Raw genomic sequence first — 20,531 nt, forward strand, 5'->3', positions numbered from 1 at the left:
ACCTGCTCGGCCTACCATTCTGGAAGGCGGGAGTGCCCACCACGCAGGGTGCCCACCTAGGGAAGAGGCTGTCTGCCGCAGGTGTGCCCAGCACGGGCTGGGTTCTTCTGCTGGGAGTTCAGTCGTCTTGGTGGGAGAAGTTGAGAAAGATGGGCCTCAGGGAAGTAGTTCTTGAGCACAGGTCTCCCTCTGGACCTCCAGCTGCTGGCTGGGGCTCCCTTCAGGGCCCCTTGTTACAGCCACCGGGATCCAGTTAGGGGAATTTGGGCAAAGCGTGCCAAGCGTTGTGCACATGGCCCGAGGGCAGGACAAGGATGCTGGTGGAGGGGCAGGCCCAGGCCGGCGCCCCCACCCCCTTCTCTTCCACCAGCTTTCCCCCATATGGTTCTCATAAGGTCTGGGCGCAGAGACAGCAGCCAGAGGAAGTGGCTGTGTACAGAGAGCTTTTGTGAGAGAAGAGGGGGAGGGGGAAAGAGCGAAGAAAAAGAAGGAAAGAAGAGAGGGAAGAGGCCAGAGACAGAGAAGGCAACGGCAAGCCCAGAGACTCCAGCACCCACTCCCCTCCCGACCGAGGGGTGCAGGTCTCAGCTGCGGCACCCCCACCTGGGCTCTGGGACCTTGCCTGTTCAAAGGGAGGGGCCCAGCAGAAACCTCAGTCTCTCCTGGACTCTTCCCCACCACCCACTGGAGAAGCTGGAGGTAGCTAGCTCAGGATCCAGGGATTCCACGCATCTGTCCTCTGGGGCCTGGAAGCCGCTCCCCTGAGGGCTCCCGCTGCTGCAGAATGTTAGAGTCAGGGTCCCATCCTAGGGAGAACCCTGGGCAGAGCTCAGAGCGCTCTGGGGCTCACTGGTTGAATGAAAGACACTGCAGAGGCCATCATGCTGGCTCCTAAGGGGGCACTTGTGACTCCGCCCCCAGTGGGTCCAAGACCCCGAATGTGTTATTTGGCCAGAGTTACTCCTGCATGTGCATGAACCCAGCCACCCCTGAAGCCAGCGAAGTCCCCTCCTGCTGGCTACCACGGCTCTCCTCTCTGTGATTAGGGCGGGGGGGGAGTGGCAACCCCTCGTCCTGAGGGGGAGTCTGAGAATTTCCCCCAAAGGCACAGGCAAACCAATGCAATTTGAACCTGACCATAAATTGACCCTTCAATGCGGGGTCATGTTTTTAAAGAAAGAGTGTTTCTAAGTTTATCCCACATGGGAGTCATTGAGAGAAGAACCCTTTCCTGATGGAGAGTAAGTTCCAGCCACCTCTGAGTTGATCACTGTCCTTCCACTCCATGGAGGCACAGGCTGCTCCCCTCAGCAAAGCCCAGAGAGGGGAGGAGAGTTCCCGGACGCCACACAGGCTGGACCCAGACACCGCTAGCTTCCTTATCACCCCAGAGGTAGAGGCTGCCCCAGCCTCCCTGGCAGCAGCCAGAGAGCAAGGGTGGGGAGAGGAGGGAAATGGCCCCGGACTGGGGGACCAGAAGGAAGATCCGGTAACCGCTGGGAAGGGCTGCTCAGAGGGGCTGTTTATTTTCATTCCCCCAGCCCAGCCGCTCTGTTCTATTTACAGCTCAGACACTGACAGGACGAAGCTGCCTCCTCCCCTTCCTCCCTCCTCCGGGGGCCCCCATCCTTCCCAAACTCCAGAACATTCCTTTGCTTTCAGGACTGGGTAATGGGGGGAGGGGGTAGAGAAGCTGTGGAGTGTAGGTCACTCCAGCAGCCTCCCAGGAGAGTTCCCAGCTCTCCCACCCCTTTCCTGGGAGCCAGGGAGGTGTGCAGGACGGATGGGGCCAGGTGAGGCGCGGGAGCCCCATCTGTCACAGAGGAGCAGGCAATGGACAGGGTGGGAGAGCGAGTCCTGGGGAGGGAGTTCCAGCCTCAACCGAGGGGCCAGACATCTCCCAGCTGGGAAGGGAAGGGAAGAGAAAGTCTCAGGGCCCCCTCTACCGCCTCTGCTCCTCCCTCTCCTCCTCTCTTCCCCTGCCAGGGCTCCTAGCCTTGTGGGGAATTGTGTATCGAGGCAGAAACTATGACTTCAGGCTTTGGGAGACTCAGCGTCCAGGATGGGAAAGGCCATCAAAGATAAGGTGTGGGGTCTCCAGTCTGCCCCCAGGGAGGGGCCAACCTGCCCGCGGTGAGACACACACACACACACACGCTGCTCTTAGCCAGGCAGCTCTAACTAGACCCCAGGGCTCCTGCCTCCCATCCCCTCTGCTGTTAGTCTGTGCAGGTGGGAACCCGGAGACAAAGCCACCAAGGGCAGCTGCATCTACAGGAGAAAGGGAGAGGAAGCAGGACAGACAGATCTGGGGACTCTGAAGCTTCTCAGACCTCTTGAAAGCTTCACCACCCTCAGTCTCAAACAGTGACACTGCCCCAGGCAGCAGGGGCCCCGGAGGCCACACCTGCCCACTCTGCTGATGGCAAGGGTGTTTTCTGATGAAAATGCGGGCACGTGGGACTGGGAGTTTAAGGGGCCTGACCCCAAAAATAGTACTTCCTGTCTTCACTTGAGGAGGGTTGCTGAGCTATAGAATAGGTTAGCAGACAGGAGATCAAAATACAAGTTTATGGTTGATAAAAGCTAGATTGGAAGACCTAGCTTAGAGGTTCAGCAGTAATGAGTTTAGTCAGAGCTGCCCACCCAGGGGATGTCTGAGTCCCACTCCCAGCCCCCCGAGGGAGAGCCCCCACATTAAACAGCTCTGCAGGCAGGAAGGTCTGGGGCCTCTTTGCACACTCACCAATCAGAGGAGCCATCCCTGGAGATGGGACAGGGCAGATGCCCTAATCCGTTTTCCTCCACATGGATACATGAGCCAGGGAAAAGGGGCTCCCCCGATCCCATAATGGCCTAACAAGTACAAGCGTACTCACGGGGTCCCTGTCCAGAAGCACTGCATGGAGTATTTGAAATCAGTCTGACCCAGCAAATGTACAACCCATGGTCTCTAAAACGCCCTTCCAACTGTTTCCACTTCCTCTCTGGCACCACCTTGGGTAGCTTCAGACAATGTGACCCCTATGAGTGTGGCGTCCCAGAAAGGCTGTACTGTGGAGCCAGGCTCACTCAGAGAAGGATGGATGCTATCTCCTAGGTGTTGGGGAGAGAAAGGGAATTGGAGGTAGAAAAAAACTGCCATTTGGCTTGGGGAAACCCAGGGCTCAGCAGTGAACTCTGTTGACCAAACAGCCCCTCCATCCTGGAACTCTGCCCCTGTCACTCAGCCAATGCCTACAGTGTATCCTCGCCCCATGGGAGGAGGCAAAAGACCCAGGCTCTGCCCTTCTGTCCTTACAGTCTCCTGGAGACAGGTACCAGCTCACAATGCCAGACAGGATCAGGGCAGCAAATATAGCTTCTAGGGAGGAAAGGTCAAGGATGAGTATCTACTTAGGTAGAAAAGACTGATAACTTCAATCCTTTTGGGTCTGTTTGTATTTTAAAAGAGGTCTGCGCCACATGTGTTGGCGCTTCCCTGTAATCCCAGCTACTCTGCAGGCTGAGGCAGGAGGATCACTTGAGGCCAGGGGTTCAAAACCAGTCTAGGCAACATAGCGTGACTGGGGTTCAAAACCCGTCTGGGCACAGAGAGATCCGTGTCTAAATTTTCTTTTTTTTCTTTTTTTTTTTTTGGCCGGGCGGGGTGGCTCACACCTGTAATCCCAACACTTTGGGAGGCCGAGGCGGGGTGGATCACGAGGTCGAGGAGTTCAAGACCACCCTGGCTAACATGATGAAACCCCCGTCTCTACTAAAAATACAAAAAATTAGCTGGGTCTGGTGGCACGCACCTGTAATCCCAGCTACTCGTGAGGCTGAGGAAGGTGGGTTGCTTGGACCTGGGAGGCAGAGGTTGCAGTGAGCTGAGATGGTGCTACTGCACTCCAGCCTGGGCAGCAGAGCAAGACTCCATCTCAAAAAAAATAAATAAATAAAATAAATTTTTTTTGTTAGCCGGGCATGGTGGCATGCTAGCTGTTCCAGAGACAGAGGCAAGAGGAGTTCAAGACCAACCTGGGCAACACAGTGAGACCTCCATCACCACCCATCCCTCAAAGAGGTCTGCTTTCTTCACCTAGAAGCTTGGCTCCCCGTTGGGGGGCTTTTAGGTTGTGCATGGAGGAAATGTTTAAGGTCAATTGGGGGTAATATCCCAGCCTGCACAAATCAGGGGGACACAACACACGTAGATGAACATTCCATCTTCCTGTTGGACACATCTCCCTCCACCTCCTATGAGTGGAAGTTTGTAGATATGCGATATATGGTTTATGTTTGTAGGACTAGCCTTGTCACACAAGGCTGAGTGCACAGTGACTGTTGGGTAGCTCTGAGTAATGAATGGATGAATGAATGAATACATAAGTGTGGGTAATTACAGTAGACTACGTTCCTTGTGCTCAAGTCAGGATGCTGTAACCCCAAATCCCCATCAAGGCATACTGATTACCCCCAATAAATACCCGCAGCCCATTTTCTTTTTCTTTTTTCTTTCTTTTTTTTGAGACAGAGTCGAGTCTCACGCTGTCACCCAGGCTGGAGTGCAGCGGCACAATATTGGCTCTCTGCAACCTCTACCTCCTGGGTTCAAGTGATTCTCCTGCCTCAGCCTCTCTAGTAGCTGGGACTACAGATGCCTACCACCTTGTCCGGCTAATTTTTGTATTTTTTAAAAGAGACGGGGTTTCACCATGTTGGCCAGGCTGGTCTCGAACTCCTGACCTCAAGTGATCCACCCGCCTCGTCCCCCAAAGTGCTGGGATTACAGATGTGAGCCACTGCGCCTGGCACGTAGTCCATTTTCTTAGGCTTCTGCCTCCAGATTATGTCCCGAAGCCACAGATTCCCTTCCCATCCAAGCCCCAGTTTCTTGGTTCCCCTGCTCACCACAAAGTTGGGGTGCCCTTGTAGCAAGGGTAGGTTAGAGAAAGGAGACCAGACCTATGAGAGAAGGCAGGGTGGAGCAGGACTCACTGCAGGTCTGTTTTCTCTCATGGCTTGGGCCTCCAGCCCTGCCTGGACAACCCAGCTTCCAGGCTGGGTTCAGGGGCGGTCTTAGGACCCAACCCCCTAAAGCCCTTCCCTAGGCCTCCTTCTATTGCCAGTCGGTGTTCAAGGCTGACCGGACAGGCATCCAGCCCAGGGAAGGGTGGCAGGGAAGTGCAGGAGCGGGCAGGACACCTTACATGTCCTCACCAACATTTATGTGTCTTGCAGTCAGGCTAAATGCATGTGAAGGCAGCCACGGAGGGACGAGAAGCCACAGGCCAGCCTTTCGCCTGAGGTTGTGTGTTGAAGCAGGGCCTGTGCACGGCGAGCATCCTCACTTTTGGAGGTCTTACTGTCGTATCAACCATACTAAAATGTACCCACATCCGTCATCGAACATAATAATTATTGCTAATGACATAGTATGACATTGGGTAATTATGTCATTAAGCATTTGTTAATTTCCGTCTTTGTGGCATCTATATTTTAGAGGCAATGCTTCTTTTTTAGGTTTTAGGCGTCTCTTTGGGCCCTGGAAATGCTCAAAGGCACAGCGCCTGCAGGGGAGGCTGAGAGCTCTGATTTCGGTGGGGGTTCGAGCCCCAGGGCTTTTTGGCATCAGCAAGCAGACCGCCCCCTACCTGCTCTATGATGGTTTCCCTAAGACAGGGCCAAGCCGCCAGTGGGAGGTGTTGGAGACGGGGCCTCCCAGACTCTAGGAACCTCTAGGAACCTAGTGACGGCCTGAACTGATGGAGGCCCCAGGATCAGACTCCCTAGGGAGTATGGATTCCCCAGGTACAGAGAGGAGCTCATTGGGTCTGAGTGGTTGGCAGGGGGCTGACACGCATGACTCTTCCTGCACATGTGAGAAACATTTAGTTCAGGCATGTGCTATGTGCCCATGTGACTCCTGCAGGGTCATCTTTGATGTCAGGGTGGTATCTGGTATGTTCCTGCGGCTGCCCAGAGCCCACAGAGCCTCTCTGTAGACGCCAGCCGCTAGCTCCCTTGGCCTCCAGCCTCATTAGTGGGAACTCTACTTGCTTCTCTCCCCCAAAATAGCACCCCAGCCGGGAGAGAGTTCTGGTATGGACTTGGTGTGCCCCCTCTCTCTGGCCAGATTTCAAACTCTGAAGTAGAGAACAGGAGACTCCAGGGACTGGCCCTCCTTCCTGTGAAAAGCTTGACATTAGGAGTGGGAGAAGGGCGTGGGAGGGAGGGAAGAAAGAAGCTGAAGATGCCTGGCCAGGCCAGCCAGGGCTCTGGGGCAGAGCTAGTGTGGTTGGGCAGGAAATCCACCTGGCTGGCCCCCGTGAGGTTTTAGGGCCAGAGGATGGAGCAGGTTGAGGAGGTGTCTGTCTTGAGGGGGTTGAAGAAGGCTGAGGCTGACCCTGTGTCTGTGCCGGATGGAGCTGTGGGTCCAAGGCTCCCTCCTTCTCTGCCCAATTGCGGCCACTTTGCCTGCCTGCCTCCCAGGGGACAGCCTAGAGTGGTGGGAACATTTTTCTGCCCATTGGATGAAGCTCTGTGTGTGTGTGTGTGTGTGTGCATGCGCGTGCGCGCATGTTCATCCCTATCAGCAGTGCTGTAACGCCCAGCTTCCTACCTGCCCATAAAAATGCCAGACCCAGCCAGACACAGTGGTTCATCCCTATAATCCCAGCACTTTGGGAGGCTGAGGCAAGTAGATTTCTTGTGTTTAGAAGTTCAAGACTAGCCTGGGTAACATAGTGAGATCCCGTCTCTAGAAAAACTTCTTTTTTTTTTTTTTTTTTTTTGAGACAGAGTCTTGCTCTGCTGCCCAAACTGGAGTACAGTGGCATGATCTTGGCTCACTGCAACCTCCACCTCCTGGGTTCAAGCAATTCTCCTGCCTCAGCTTCCAGAGTAGCTGGGATTACAGGTGCGTGCCACCACACCTGGCTAAGTTTTGTTGTTAGTAGAGATGGGATTTTACCATGTTGGCTAGGCTGGTCTTGAACTCCTGGCCTCAAGTGATCCACCCACCTTGGCCTCCCAAACTGCTGGGATTATAGGCATTAGCCACTGTACCCAGCCTCTACAAAAACATTTTTTTTTTAATTAGTTAGTCATGGTGGCGCATGCCTGTAGTCCTAGCTCCTGGGGAGGCCAAGGTGAGAGGATTGCTTGAGCTCAAGAGGTGGAGGCTGCAGTGATTTGTGATCATGCCACTGCATTCCAGCCTGGGAAACAGAGCAAGACTTGTCTCTCTTAAAAAACAAAACAAAACAAAAAAACCGTGCACTGTCTGTCTAAAACTGCCTTCCCTCCTCTCCCCAGATAGACCCACCACAAGGCACCCTGTGGAGAACAGAACCATCAAGCTCAATGTCAGTGGAGGCCCCTCTCTGGATAATCTAGGTCTAGAGTAAACTTCCTCAGACCTCTCCAGGTTAAGGCCAAAAGATCCAGTGCTGGATCTGAGGACTCAAATCACACAGTGATCTGCCTGAGGTCTTTTCAAGAGCTGGAAATTCGGCAAGAAGGGGGGCCCTTGGAGGAGAAGGATGAGAAAGGCCTTTGCCTGGTGCCTGCGTCTGCGAGTGGGTCAGAGGGTGGGGCATCAGGACCATGTTCTCTGCAGCAAGAAAATACTTCATTTCAAGACTTTCAGGGCTGCAGTTGGTGCTGGGCTAGCCAAACCGGAAGCGTGGGTTGCAGCTGCCCCCCACTCAACCCAGCCCTTGCCTCCCAGCACACACAGAGGCTGCCTCAGAGAGAGAAGGGTGGGGTGGAGGGAAGAGAGAGAGAGAGAGACCCAACCTGCATGAAGTCTGGGCTCAGGGCGGCCTCGGGAAGGATGGGAGCCGGTCCCAGAGATAAGATATTCAGGGCCAGAGGCTCTTCCTTGCTCTCCTCTGGGGCAGGTCCCGATCTGTCGATCTGTCGTTGTGCTTCCGCCCTGCAGTCGGACACAAGTGCACTTGGCCCGCAGCTGGTCTGAATTGAGATGTGTTGGCAGAGAATAGAGTAGTAGGACATTCCAGAGTCCTGAGACTTTCTACCAAAATCAAAACGAAAGTATCTCATTAATAATTTTATATTGATTATATATTGAAATGAAAATACAAAAATTAGCTGGGCGTGGTGGAGTGCACCTGTAGTCCCAGCTACTTGGGAGGTGGCGGCAGGAGAATCGCTTGAACCCAGGTGGAGGAGGTTGTAGTGAGCTGAGAGCGCACCACTGCACTCCAGCCTGGCGACAGAGCAAGACTCTCTAAAAAAAAAAAAAAAGAAAGAAAGAAAGAAAGAAAGAAAGAAAGAAAGAAAGAAAGAAAGAAAGAAAGAAAGAAAGAAAGAAAGAAAGAAAGAAAGAAAGAAAGAAAGAAAGAAAGAACGAACTCAGGCTGGAGTGCAGTGGTGTAATCACAGCTCACTGCAGCCTCAAACTCCTGGGTTTAAGCGATCCTCTTCCCTCATCTTCCCAAGTAGCTAGGACTACAGGCAGGCCACCACGTCTGACTACTTTTTAAAACATTTTTTATAGAGATAGGGTCTTGCTATGTTGCCCAGACTGGTCTTGAACCCCTGGCTTCAAGCAATTCTCCTGCCTCAGCCTTTCAAAGCACTGGGATTACAAGCATGAGCCACTGCACCAGGCCTAAATAACATATATTCTCAAAATGAACTTTTAGGCCGGACTCAGTGGCTCATGCCTGTAATACCAGCACTTTGGGAGGCCAAGGTGGGTGGATCACGAGGTCAGGAGATCGAGACCATCCTGGCTAACACGGTGAAACCCCATCTCTACTAAAAAACACAAAAAAATTAGCCGGGTGTGGTGGCGGGCGTCTGTAGTCCCAGCTACTCAAGAGGCTGAGGGAGGAGAATGGCGTGAACCCGGGAGGCGGAGCTTGCAGTGAGCTGAGATCATGCCACTGCGCTCCAGCCTGGGCGACAGAGCAAGACTCCGTCTCAAAAAAAAAAAAGAACTTTCATACTGTGTGTGTGTTTTTTTGTTTGTTTGTTTTGTCGTTATTGTTGTTGTTGTTTGAGACGGAATTTCACTCTTGTCACCCAGGCTAGAGTGCAATAGCGCGTTCTTGGCTCACTGCAACCTCCGCCTCTTGGGTTCAAGAGATTCTCCTGCCTCAGCCTCCCAAGTAGCTGGGATTACAGGCATGTGCCACCACACTCGGCTAAGTTTTTTGTATTTTTAATACAGATGGGGTTTCACCATGTTGGCCAGGCTGGTCGTGAACTCCTGACCTCAGGTGATCTGCCTGCCTCAGCCTCCCAAAGTGCTGGGATTACAGATGTAAGCCATTGCGCCCAACCAACTTTTTTTTTTTTTTTTTTTTGTGACAGAGTTTCGCTCTTGTTGCCCAGGCTGGAGTGCAATGGTGCAATCTCGGCTCATTGCAACCTCCGCCTCCCAGATTCAAGTGATTTTCCTGCCTCAGCCTACCAAGTAGCTGGGATTACAGGCATGCGCCACCACGCCCAGCTAATTTTGTATTTTTAGTAGAAACGGGGTTTCGCCATGTTGGCCAGGCTGGTCTCAAACTCCTGACCTCAGGTGATCTGTCCACCTCAGCCTCCCAGAGTGCTGGGATTATAGCCGTGAGTCCACCGCACCGTCCAACTTTTAAACTTTTTAAATGTGGCTACTAGAAAATTTAAAATGGGCCGGGCGCAGTGGCTCATACCTGTAATTCCAGCACTCTGGGAGGCCGAGGCAGGCGGATCACCTGAGGTCAGGAGTTCGAGACCAGCCTGGCCAACATGGTGAAACCCTGTTTCTACTAAAAATACAAAAATTAGCCAAGCATGGTGATGGGCACCTGTAATCCCAGCTACTCTCGAGGCTGAGGCAGGAGAATCACTTGAACCCAGGAGGCGGAGATTGCAGTGAGCCGAGATCGCGCCATTGCACTCCAGTCTGGGCCACAGAGCGAGACTCTGTTTCAGAAAAAAAAAGAAAAAGAAAAAAGAAAACTGAAAATGACATGCACTTGCAATAGTTTGTTGTTGTTGTTGTTGTTGTTGTCAGCTCTCTGTTAAAGAATCTGGGGTATTTGAAGTGGGTTAAAGGCTAAAGAGTTGGGAAAATGTGAGGAACCACCCTCACCAACACCACCTCTGCCCCAGGCTGGGCAGAGCTCTCAAATTGAGATCTCAGGTTTTAATATTGAGGATTGGGAATTGCAGAATTTTTATTTTATTTTATTTTTTTTGAGACTGGGTCTCACTCTGTTGTCCAGGCTGTAGTGCAATGGTGCCATCATAGCTCACTGCAGCCTCGAACTCCTGGGCTCAAGCGATACAATCCTCCTCCCTTAGGCTCCTGAGTAGCTGGGACTATAGGTACCATGCCACCAGGCCCAACTAATTTTTTTTATTTTTATTTATTTATTTATTTTGTAGAGACAGAGTTTCACTATGTTGCCCAGGCTGGTCTTGAACTCCTGGCCTCAAGTGATCTGCCCATCTCAGCCTCCCAAAGTGCTGGGTTACAGATATGAGCCACTGCACCCAGCCCCTTGTCCAACATTTAATGTAAACTCTAGGGTATAGGAAGGGCATGAACTGGGGGTGGAGTGAGGCAGGCTTTGACTTTAAAGTCAGAGCCTGTTATCTGCCAGGCATAATGGCTCACACCTGTAGTCCCAGCTACTCAGGCAGAGGCAGGAAGATCCCTTGAGCCCAGGAGTGAGGCTGCAGTGAGCTCTAACTGTGCCACTGCACTCTAGCCTGGGTGACAGAGCAAGACCGCGTCTCTAAAAAAGTTTTTTTTAAATTTTTTAAAGAGCCTGTCACCGCTCAGAGGCCACCCCAGCCCCACCAGCGCCTGATGAGATCTTTAAAGGCCTCTTAGAGGCCCTAAGAATGGTCAAGATTATGATTACCATGAACACCCCATGTATGAAGTGAAAATAAAACTATCCTAACCCGTAAAATGAGAATAATAAATACAATAATAAAATGAGTTAGTAGAAGGTCTAATATCCCGTAATGAATACTGTGATGTACTTTTTGACATATCAACATTGTGCATCTGTGTGTGTGTTTGTGTGTGTGTAAGCATTTTGGAAACCCCGCCAACCTACCCCGCTACCTATCACTTCCCACCAGGAAATGTCACCATTGGAGGGACCATTAGGCAGGCACTGGATGGGTGGGAGGGATCTATGGAGTGGGGAGAAGGAAGGAAGGAGATGAGGTCTCCACCCCTCCCATGGCCCTAGAAAGCCCCTTCCACACTTTTCCATGCTTCCCTCCATCCTGGCCACTGTCTTCTCCACAAACCAATGGAAGATGGAGCAGCTGGAATGTCAGCCATCAGGGGTCTCCCCACTGCCCCTGATCTGTTCACCCACCACTTCTAGGAAGCTTCGAGGCTCATCTCTTTGCCAGCTCCTCTTGGGGCTTGTTCCTTCCCACTTCCCTCTCCCTTCCAGTCCAGCTTGGAGGCTGCTCGCTCAAGGAAATGCCCAGGGCCTGCACCTCCGGCCTTCCCAGGTCAGTTCTCTACCCTTAAGACCAAAGAAGGGAGACCCTTTGCCTCAGCCCAGGGCAGGCAAGAGTTTGGGCGGAGAGGCTCATTAAAGCTTTCTAATAAGCAATTAACTGGGGGATGAGCCCTTTGGCTGGCCTGGATCTCCCTCCTCCCAGCAGGGAGCTTGGCAGAGAAAGGCTGAGTGGGTGGGCGGAGATGACACATTCGGTCTCTGTCAGTCGCTTGGGGCCCCTTTCCTCCTCCCCTAAATACAAACGAATAAATAAATGGAACCCGGAGGGCACAGTGACTGAGGCTGAGGCCTGGCTTCCCCTACACTCGGGGCTCCATCAGCTTTCTGCCAAGGCTTCAGAAGGATTGGGAGGCCAGGGTGCGGCCATTGTGCACACAGGCCCTCTGAGATGGGGGCCTGTGAGGTCCTCAGCTCACAGGTAAGAGTGCGCAAAGCTCTGAGGAAGGGCAGCTCCCGCCTGCCTCCAGACCTGCTGGGCATCCTGGCCCCGTTCAAGCCATTCTCCCCACCACTCTTCTTGGGATATTGGGTGAAGGGCTTGAGCAAAGATGAAACTGTGAAGGGCATGACGGGGCACTGAGGGTCAACCCTGTGGTTCCAGAATGGAAACGGGGCATCACAGCATCACCTCCACCTGCTCAGCCCACCTCCCACTTGCACACAGAGCCCCACGTCGGAGCCCGGCTTGGGGGAGACTCAGGGCAGAAAGGTCAGACTTGGGGCTAGGTGGACCGTTGGCCGGCTTCTCCCTATAATCTCCGGGAGTAGAGGGTGGGGCTGCTGCCTCGCACAACTCCAGGGGGCGCCGTTGACACAGATGCAGGCTGGCCCCACCAGTGGTGAAAGCGGATGCCCAGCACGTAACAGCACCTTCTCCTGTCTGTGTTCTCTCTGTCCCTTCAGGCTCTTAAGCAACAACAAGATCACGGGGCTCCGCAATGGCTCCTTCTTGGGACTGTCGCTGCTGGAGAAGCTGTAAGTGCTGGGGAAGGTGGGGCGGAGGAGCGGGCTGGCCATGACGGCAAGGGGTCACCCCGGGGAGGAGGAGGAACGCTGGTCACTGAGTGACTTTAGAACCTGCCGGCCGAGGAGGGACGGGAGTTCGACCCAATGGGACCCTGCCCAGGGCTTGGCCAACAAGGGGAAGCCAGAGAGGCTGGTATGGAACGAGAGGCCAGCTCCTCTGCCCGACAGGGCGAGAGAAGAGGGGAGGGGCTCTGAGAAGCTCATTAACGCTCTTTAATGAGCAATAAGCTGTGAGGGCCGAGCCCTCAGCTGGCCTCCCCCTCCCAGCTGGGGGCCCAGCATAAAAGGGCTGAAGGCGGCTTAAAGCGACTGACTGCGGCCCTTTTCCGCCTTTCCTACAAACAAATCAACAAACAAAGCCCCAAGGGGGCTGAGGGTGGGGAAGGTTGATCCTTTCCAAGCCTCTCCCCAACTCCAGCCCACCCAACCCTGGTTCAGAGCCGCCTGGGCAGCAGCAGCCTTCAGGCTGGCCTTGGCCCTGGGGCTGCCAGGGCCCTGCTAGCCGGCTGGAACCTCATTCCCAGAGCTGGGGCCCTTGTGTCTGGTGGGGTCAGAGTGGGGAAGAGGGTTATCAAGGAGGAGCTGGTGGCTGTGAGTTGTTAGGGAAATGGGGGGACACAGAAGGCCTGCCCTCTCTGCATGGGGAGCTGGTGGAGAGGTAGGGTAAGCTCTGGGTGGGAGACCTCACTCAGCCACTCGGGCTAGTCACTGAAGCTGCCAGACTCGAGAATGGAACCACCCTTTGTCTAAGTTCCCTGCTCTGTTGGTACACTCCAGGGACCACAGCCTGGACCACAGCTCTGGGTCCTTGCCCCTCCAAAGAGGAAGCCTGGGCCTCCCACCTTTCCTAGAGCCTGACTCTTGCTTTCTCTCTCATGGCCCCATCCCCTCTCCCATCTCTGCTCCCATCCTGCTAGGCTTTCCTAGTTTCTCCGACAGGGAGGGCCCTTGGCCCCTGTAGCACCATTTTGCCCAAAAGCTTTGGGTCAGTGCAGTGGGAGACACAAAAGAGTGAGGTGTGGCCGGGCGCGGTGGCTCAAGCCTGTAATCCCAGCACTTTGGGAGGCCGAGACGGGCGGATCACGAGTTCAGGAGATCGAGACCATCCTGGCTAACACGGTGAAACCCCGTCTCTACTAAAATACAAAAAAAATTAGCCGGGCGAGGTGGCGGGCGCCTGTACTCCCAGCTACTCGGGAGGCTGAGGCAGGAGAATGGCGTGAACCCGGGAGGCAGGGCTTGCAGTGAGCTGAGATCCGGCCACTGCACTCCAGCCTGGGCAACAGAGCCAGACTCCGTCTCAAAAAAAAAAAAAAAAAAAAAAGAGTGAGGTGTGACGCCTACTCAAAAAGAGCCCAGGCGATTGCAGTCCAGGGGATACCACAAACAATGCTATGTATATTAGAATTAAGTATATTGGGGGCTGGGCGTGGTGGTTCTGTAAATCCCAGCACTTTTGGGAGGCCGAGGCTGGAGGACAGCTTGAGCCCAGGGGTTCAAGACTACAGTAGGAGTGGGGTTGAGCTATGATTGTGCCACTGCACTCCAGCCTGGGTAACAGAGTAAGGCCCTGTCTCTTAAAAACACACACACTCAGGCTAGGCGCAGTGGCTCACACCTGTAATCCCAGCACTTTGGGAGGCCGAGGTGGATGGATCATTTGAGGCCAGGAGTTCGAGACCAGCCTGGCCAACATGGTGAAACCCCGCCTCTACTAAAAATACAAAAACTAGCTGGGCATGGTGCTGCATGCCTATAATCCCAGCTACTCGGAGGGCTGAGGCATCAGAATCTCTTGAACCTGGGAAGCCAAGGTTGCAGTAAGCTGAGATTGCACCACTGCACTCCAGCCTGGGTGACACAGCGAGACTCCATCTCAAACACACACACACACACACACACACACACACACACACACATACACGGCCGGGCACGGTGGCTCATACCCGTAATCCCAGTACTTTGGGAGGCCGAAGTGGGCGGATCACGAGGTCAGGAGTTTGAGACCAGCCTGGCCAACATGGTAAAACCCCGTCTCTACTAAAAATACAAAAATTAGCTGGGCATGGTGGTGCGTACCTGTAGTCCCAGCTGCTCAGGAGGCTGAGGCAGAAGAATCGCTTGAACCCGGGAGGTGGAGGTTGCAGTGAGCCGAGATCGTACCACTGCACTCCAGCCTGGGCGACCAAGCAAGACTCTGTCTCAAAAAAAAGCAAAACACACACACACACATAGATTAGGGCTCCTGTCAAGTTCAAAGGAGGTGTCAGCAAAGTCCAAAGAAGTGTTCACAGGTAATGGAGACACAGTATGGATGTGACATGGTATTGAGATCTCTCACCATGACAGCAGTCTCGTGATGGAGCCTCCATGACACCCATTCCACTGTGGAAGGGAAAGCCTCTGGCCCCGAACCCCTGAAGCTGTGAGGAAAGAGTGATGGCCTGGCTGGGCTCCTGGGAGTGGGAAGGCACAAATCCCATATTTGGGCAGAAAGGCAGAGCAGGCTGTCTACCAATCTGGGACAAGCTGGGGATAGCAGGGGACCTGGGATGGTGACAGTGAGTGGAGTCGCACACGGCTCCATGCCCAGGTCCCTCTGACCATCTTCTCTGTGGCTCACAGACAGTGGTCCTGATGCAGAGAAAGGGCTGCCACCAAGCTGCTACCTAAAAGTCTCCTTGGTGCCAGGCATGGTGGCTCATGCCAGTAATTCCAAAGCTGTGGGAGGCAGGCAGATTGCTTGAGCTCAGGAGCTCAAAACCAGTCTGGGCAACATAATGAGACCTGGTCTCTAGGAAAAAAAATTTTTTTAATTAGTCAGGCATGGTGGTACGCACCAGTAGTTCCAGCTACTCGGGAGGCTGAGGTGGGAATCGCTTGAGCTGGGGAAGTTGAGGCTGCAGTGAGCCATAATTGTGCCACTGCACTCCAGCTTGGGCGAAAGAGTGAGACTCTGTCTCTCTAAATAAATAAATAAATAGGTCAGGCGTGGTGGCTCACACCTGTAATTCCAGCACTTTGGGAGGCCGAGGCCAGCGGATCACCTGAGGTCAGGAGTTCGAGACCAGCCTGGCCAACATGGTGAAGCCCTCTCTCTACTAAAAATACAAAAATTAGCCAGGCGTGGTGGTGGGTGCCTATAATCCCAGCTATTCAGGAGGCTGAGGCAGGGAGAATTGCTTGAACCTGGGAGGCAGAGGTTGCAGTGAGCTGAGATTGTGCCATTGTACTCCAGCCTGGGCGACAGAGCAAGGCTCTGTCTCTAAATAAATAAATAAATAAAAATAAAAGTTCTCTTGGGTGTCAACAAAGAGGGAAAGTGGCTAAGCATTCGAGAGCTCTGCATCCTCTGCTTAGCCCAGGCTTGGTCTTGGAGGGCTGAGTCACAGGAAACCAGATGTCCTTCCAGGGGTCTTTGGAGGAAGGCAAGCCTCAGTGGCCTCTTCAGCCCCTGCCCTGCCCCTCCCAGGCTGGCACCTCCCGCAGTGGCTCTTCCTCCTCCTCCTTAGCACAAGCAAGAAGGTGCTGTTCAGAGCCCCTGGTGGGCTCACTGACATCTCCCCTTCTTCAGCCTTGCTCCTGTCTCCTCATCCTTCAGTCTTATGAGAGCACATTTTTCTGATGAAGATGAAAAGGTGGCCTGTCCTTCTCCAGCACCAAGGCTCCAGAGGCTGCATAGCAAGTACACCCTGAGCATGGCAGGCAATCAGAAGAACGAGGGCAACAGCAGCTCACGAGGGGCGGCATCTGGCTTGATGCCAAGTCGTGCGATGTAGGAGCAGCGCTAGAATGGGAATTCTAAACGCTGAGTCCCAGCTCCTGCTCTGTGCTAGTCACCCCATCCATTCATTCTGTAGGTGCTCACTGAGCCCTTCTATGTACCAGGCTCTGTTCTAGGCATTGGGAGTGAGCACAGGAGACCAGGTGCCTACCCTCCTGGCCCTTACCTCTACTGATAGGACCCAGAAAATAGCAAATAGATGTGTGGTATGTCTGGAGGCCGAAATGCAGCAGAGAAAAACAAGACAGGGTAAGGAGGAGAGAAAGCCAGAGGGCCGGGGTGCTATTTTATGTAGTGAGGTCAGGAAGGCCTTGCTGATGACATGCCTGGGCCTGAGACCTGAAGGGACGAGAAAGGAAGCCTGGAGCTCTCAGGAAGGATGAAGAGAGCAGGCATTGCCAAGACTCCTGGGTTCAGGGAATGCCTGGGTAGTCTGAGAAACAGAAGGGCAGTGTGAGCTGGCAGAGCGAGCCAGGGGGATGTGGCAGGAGACAAGTAGGGTGTGATGCCGGGGTGGCCACCGGGGTGGCCTTCGATTCCTCATTGTCAGAAGAGCTGGGGTAGACGGGGTGATTCGGGATGTGCATTATGGATCTAAAATTCTATGATCCTTGGATGTGTGTGGGACACCCACAGCGCCCATAGGGAGAAGATGATCACAGAACCCAGTGACAGGGCCAGGCTTTCCAGAGGAGGGGCCATCTAGGCAGAAGGGTGCACCGTGGGCAGCAGGACAGGGATGGTGCTTGTTCAGGGCTGGAGGAGCTCAGGGTCTCCAACATGGTCACTGATCACTGCTGTATTTATATATACAAATACTTCTTTTTTTTTTTTTTTGAGATGGAGTCTCACTCTGTCACCAGGCTGGAGTACAGTGGCATGATCTTGGCTCAGTGCAACCTCCATCTCCCAGGTTTAAGCGATTCTCCTGCCTCAGCCTCCCAAGTAGCTGGGACTACAGGCACATGCCACCACGCCCAGCTAATTTTTGTATTTTGTATTTAGTAGAGACAGTGTTTCACCATGTTGGCTAGGATGAGGATGGTCTCAATCTCTTGACCTTGTGATCCGCCCACCTCAGACTTCCAAAGTGCTGGGATTATAGGTGTGAGCCACCGCACCTGGCCTTTTTCTTTTTTGAGACAGAGTCTCGCTCTGTTGCCCAGTCTGGAGTGCAGTGGCATGATCTTGGCTCACTGCAACCTCCACCTCCCAGGTTCAAGCAATTCTCCTGCCTCAGACTCCCAAGTAGCTGGGATTACAGGCACGTGCCACCACACCTGGCTAATTTTTGTATTTTTAGTAGCCGGGGTTTCACCATGTTGGCCAGGCTGGTCTCGAACTCCTGACCTCAAGTGATCCGCCTGCCTCCCAAAGTGCTGGAATTACAGGCATGAGCCTCCGCATCTGGCCACGAAGACATTTTTTAAAAAAGGAATTGATTGACATGGTTATGGGGGCTGGCAGACCCCAAATCAGTAGGGCAGGCCAGCAGTCTGAGAAGTCAGGCAGGAGCAGACACTACAGTCTTGGGGCAGAATTTCTTCTCTAGGAAGCCTCAGTGTCTGCTCTTAAGGCCTTCAGCTGATTGGATGAGGCCCACCCACATCATACAGGAGCATCTCCTTCATATGAGGTCAGCTGATGGAAGATGTCAACCACAGCTACAAAATACCTGCACAGTGACATCTAGATTCATGTATGATTAAACCACTGGGTATTATAGCCTTGGCCAAGTTGACACAAAACTAACCATCACAACCACTATCCCCCAGAAGGAGAGGGCCTTTGGGTAATATAGATGCTGGGCCTCCCTCCTGGAGATTCTAATTCATGTGTCCCATGGGGCCTGGGAATTTTTTACACGCTATACAGGCAATTCTCATGCTCATCCAGGGTTAGGTGCCAGTGGGCAAGATGACCCCTAGACTGAGGGCCTATTCATCAGGAATAAGACTCTGCAGGCTGGCATGTAGTTGGTGCTCAGGAAACACTGATCCCTCTGTCCTGTCAAACTCAGATGTCTAGGCTTGGGCGGCTGAGGCCATGGCAACTTAACATCCCACAGTCTATGAGCAGCACGTCCCGTGGGAGGGTTGGGGCCCAGTCTGTCAACTGAAACAGAAGGTCCAGGCTGTTGCAGAATGTGCCTGCATGGCTTCCTTGGCTGAGATCCCCTTGGGCCTTTGCAAATGGGCTGTGTGTATGTGAGGGGGTCACCTTGTTAGACAGGAGCTGGGAGTAGATCTGTGTGGTGTCCATTTTGCAATGCAGGATCCTGAGGCCAGCGTGGGCAGGGTGGGCAAGGAAGGGGCCACAGAGCGGATGCCCAGTGGGAATGTGTCAGACATGATCGTATGGAGGACTTGGGTCCAGAGAGGTTGGGGGTAGGGGTGGAGATGGGGGGCACACACCTTTATCAGCCAGGTAGGACAGACAGGAAGACCTGAGCTGGGCACGGTGGCTCATGCCTGTAATCCCAACACTTTGGGAGGCCAAGGCAGGTGGATCATGAGGTCAGGAGATCGAGACACTCCTGGTTAACACGGTGAAACCCCATCTGTATTAAAAATACAAAAAATTAGCAGGGCGTGGTGGCGAGTGCCTGTAACTCCAGCTACTTGGGAGGCTGAGGCAGGAGACTCACTTGAATCTGGGAGCGGAGGTTGCAGTGAGCCCGAGATCATACCACTACACTCCAGCCTGGGCAACAGAGTGAGACTCCGTCTCCAAAAGAAAAAAAGACAGGAAACAGAGCCCTGCAGAAACACCTCCTGGGCCACCCAGGGAGTGTACAGAAGCCCCGCCTTGCACCTCTGGGCCCTCTCTCTCTCCCACCACCCTCCAGCACGGCCAAGCCTGTTTCTTAAAGGAAAGAATTTTCGGGCAGACAGGAGCTGATGAAAGAGCACTGGACTCCATTTGGTGTGAAAAGCGGCTTGGAGTGGAATCATCCCTCCTTCTTTTACCTTCCAGTGCCTCTCCCAGCCCCGGGTTGCTCACCTGGAAAATGGGGCTATGAGGAGTTGTTACAGGAACAGAGGAGGAGTTCCTTACACAGAACACACGGCAGCACAGGCTTCCAGTACATGGCAGGCAGTTCCCTTCCCCTCTGCAGAGTTCCCAGTTGCTAGATGTTACCCTGGCTGCCTGTCATTTGCATAGATTTGCCTAGAGTTCCCGGCCTTGAGCAGGCAATTGTGTAGCTGAAAAATATACGTGCTCCAAGTACAGCTGGTGATTCATTCCCCGGGATCCCCCACCAAGCACATGCAATGGGGAGCAGGCCGCAGGAAGACTTTTCTGGACTGAGGGTGTCAGTCACAGTAAGATGCCTCTAGACCAGAGACCAAGCCGGCCCCAGGGCAGACAGCCCCAAGAGAGCCAAGGGAGTGAGACTGCATGCCTGCCAGCGTGTGGGTCAGTGTGGACACTGGCCCCCAGAGGCTTGTGCAACAAGCACAAGCCTTGTGCTAAAGGTGGCTTTCCTTTAGCCACCATAGCATGGCTAAAGGAAAGAGGCTGGGGAGGGGAGCCCGGTCAGCCCTGGGATGATTTGTCATTACTTAATGAGATTAATGAGCCCTGGGGGCTGGTATGCAGGGGTGCTGAGGCGCTCATTAGAAGCAGATGCTCATGGGAACGAACGAAAGTGGGGGCCTGGGGGTGGAGTGCGGCTCGCCCCACGCCAGGTGGCTTCCATTAATCTATGGGCGGGGCCAAGGGTAAGGCTGCGGGGCTCTGTCCCTCCCCCCCTTCCCGTCCCCAACAACACCGGGGAGGAATGCCGCAGAGAAGCTGCCCGGACTCCGGCACCACTGAGGCCCAGGAGGGGAGGCTGATAGGTTCAGGGACAGCCCGCTTGTTGGCCATAGTAGCCCCCGTGCCTGGCATGGGGTACGTGCTCAATAAATAACCTGTGGATTGGATCAGAGACAAGAGGGACCTGGAGGATGGGACTAGAACCTCTCCCTTCCTCCCCTAGACACTTCTATACCTGCAGGGTGTCCTGGCCCACTTCTCAGCCAGCCCCCACTTTCTAGTGAACCCTGGAAGTCTTGTAGGCCCAAGGAAGGCTGCTTTGTGGCCTCCAAACCTATAATTTGGTTTTCAAACCCACAAGCAGGGAGGTCTGTGAGGGCCAGAGGGAGCTGACTCTCTACCACCCCACCCTGCCTGTATGTGGGCGCGCGCGCACACACACACACACACACACACACACACACACA

At 53.7% G+C, this 20,531-nt stretch overlaps 1 protein-coding gene across 4 annotated transcripts in view; it reads left to right on the plus strand.

The window, feature by feature from the left end:
* Nucleotides 1-20,531, plus strand: part of ADGRA2 (adhesion G protein-coupled receptor A2) — a 46,487-nt gene that overhangs the window by 4,820 nt on the left and 21,136 nt on the right. For all 4 annotated transcript variants that reach the window (XM_025393333.1, XM_025393336.1, XM_025393335.1 and 1 more), the window contains exon 2: nucleotides 12,396-12,467. In XM_025393333.1, coding sequence (XP_025249118.1) covers nucleotides 12,396-12,467 — 72 coding nt within the window. The remainder of the gene's footprint in view (nucleotides 1-12,395; nucleotides 12,468-20,531) is intronic.

This window comes from Theropithecus gelada, chromosome 8 (genome assembly GCF_003255815.1).
Source record: "Theropithecus gelada isolate Dixy chromosome 8, Tgel_1.0, whole genome shotgun sequence".
Lineage (NCBI taxonomy): Eukaryota > Metazoa > Chordata > Mammalia > Primates > Cercopithecidae > Theropithecus > Theropithecus gelada.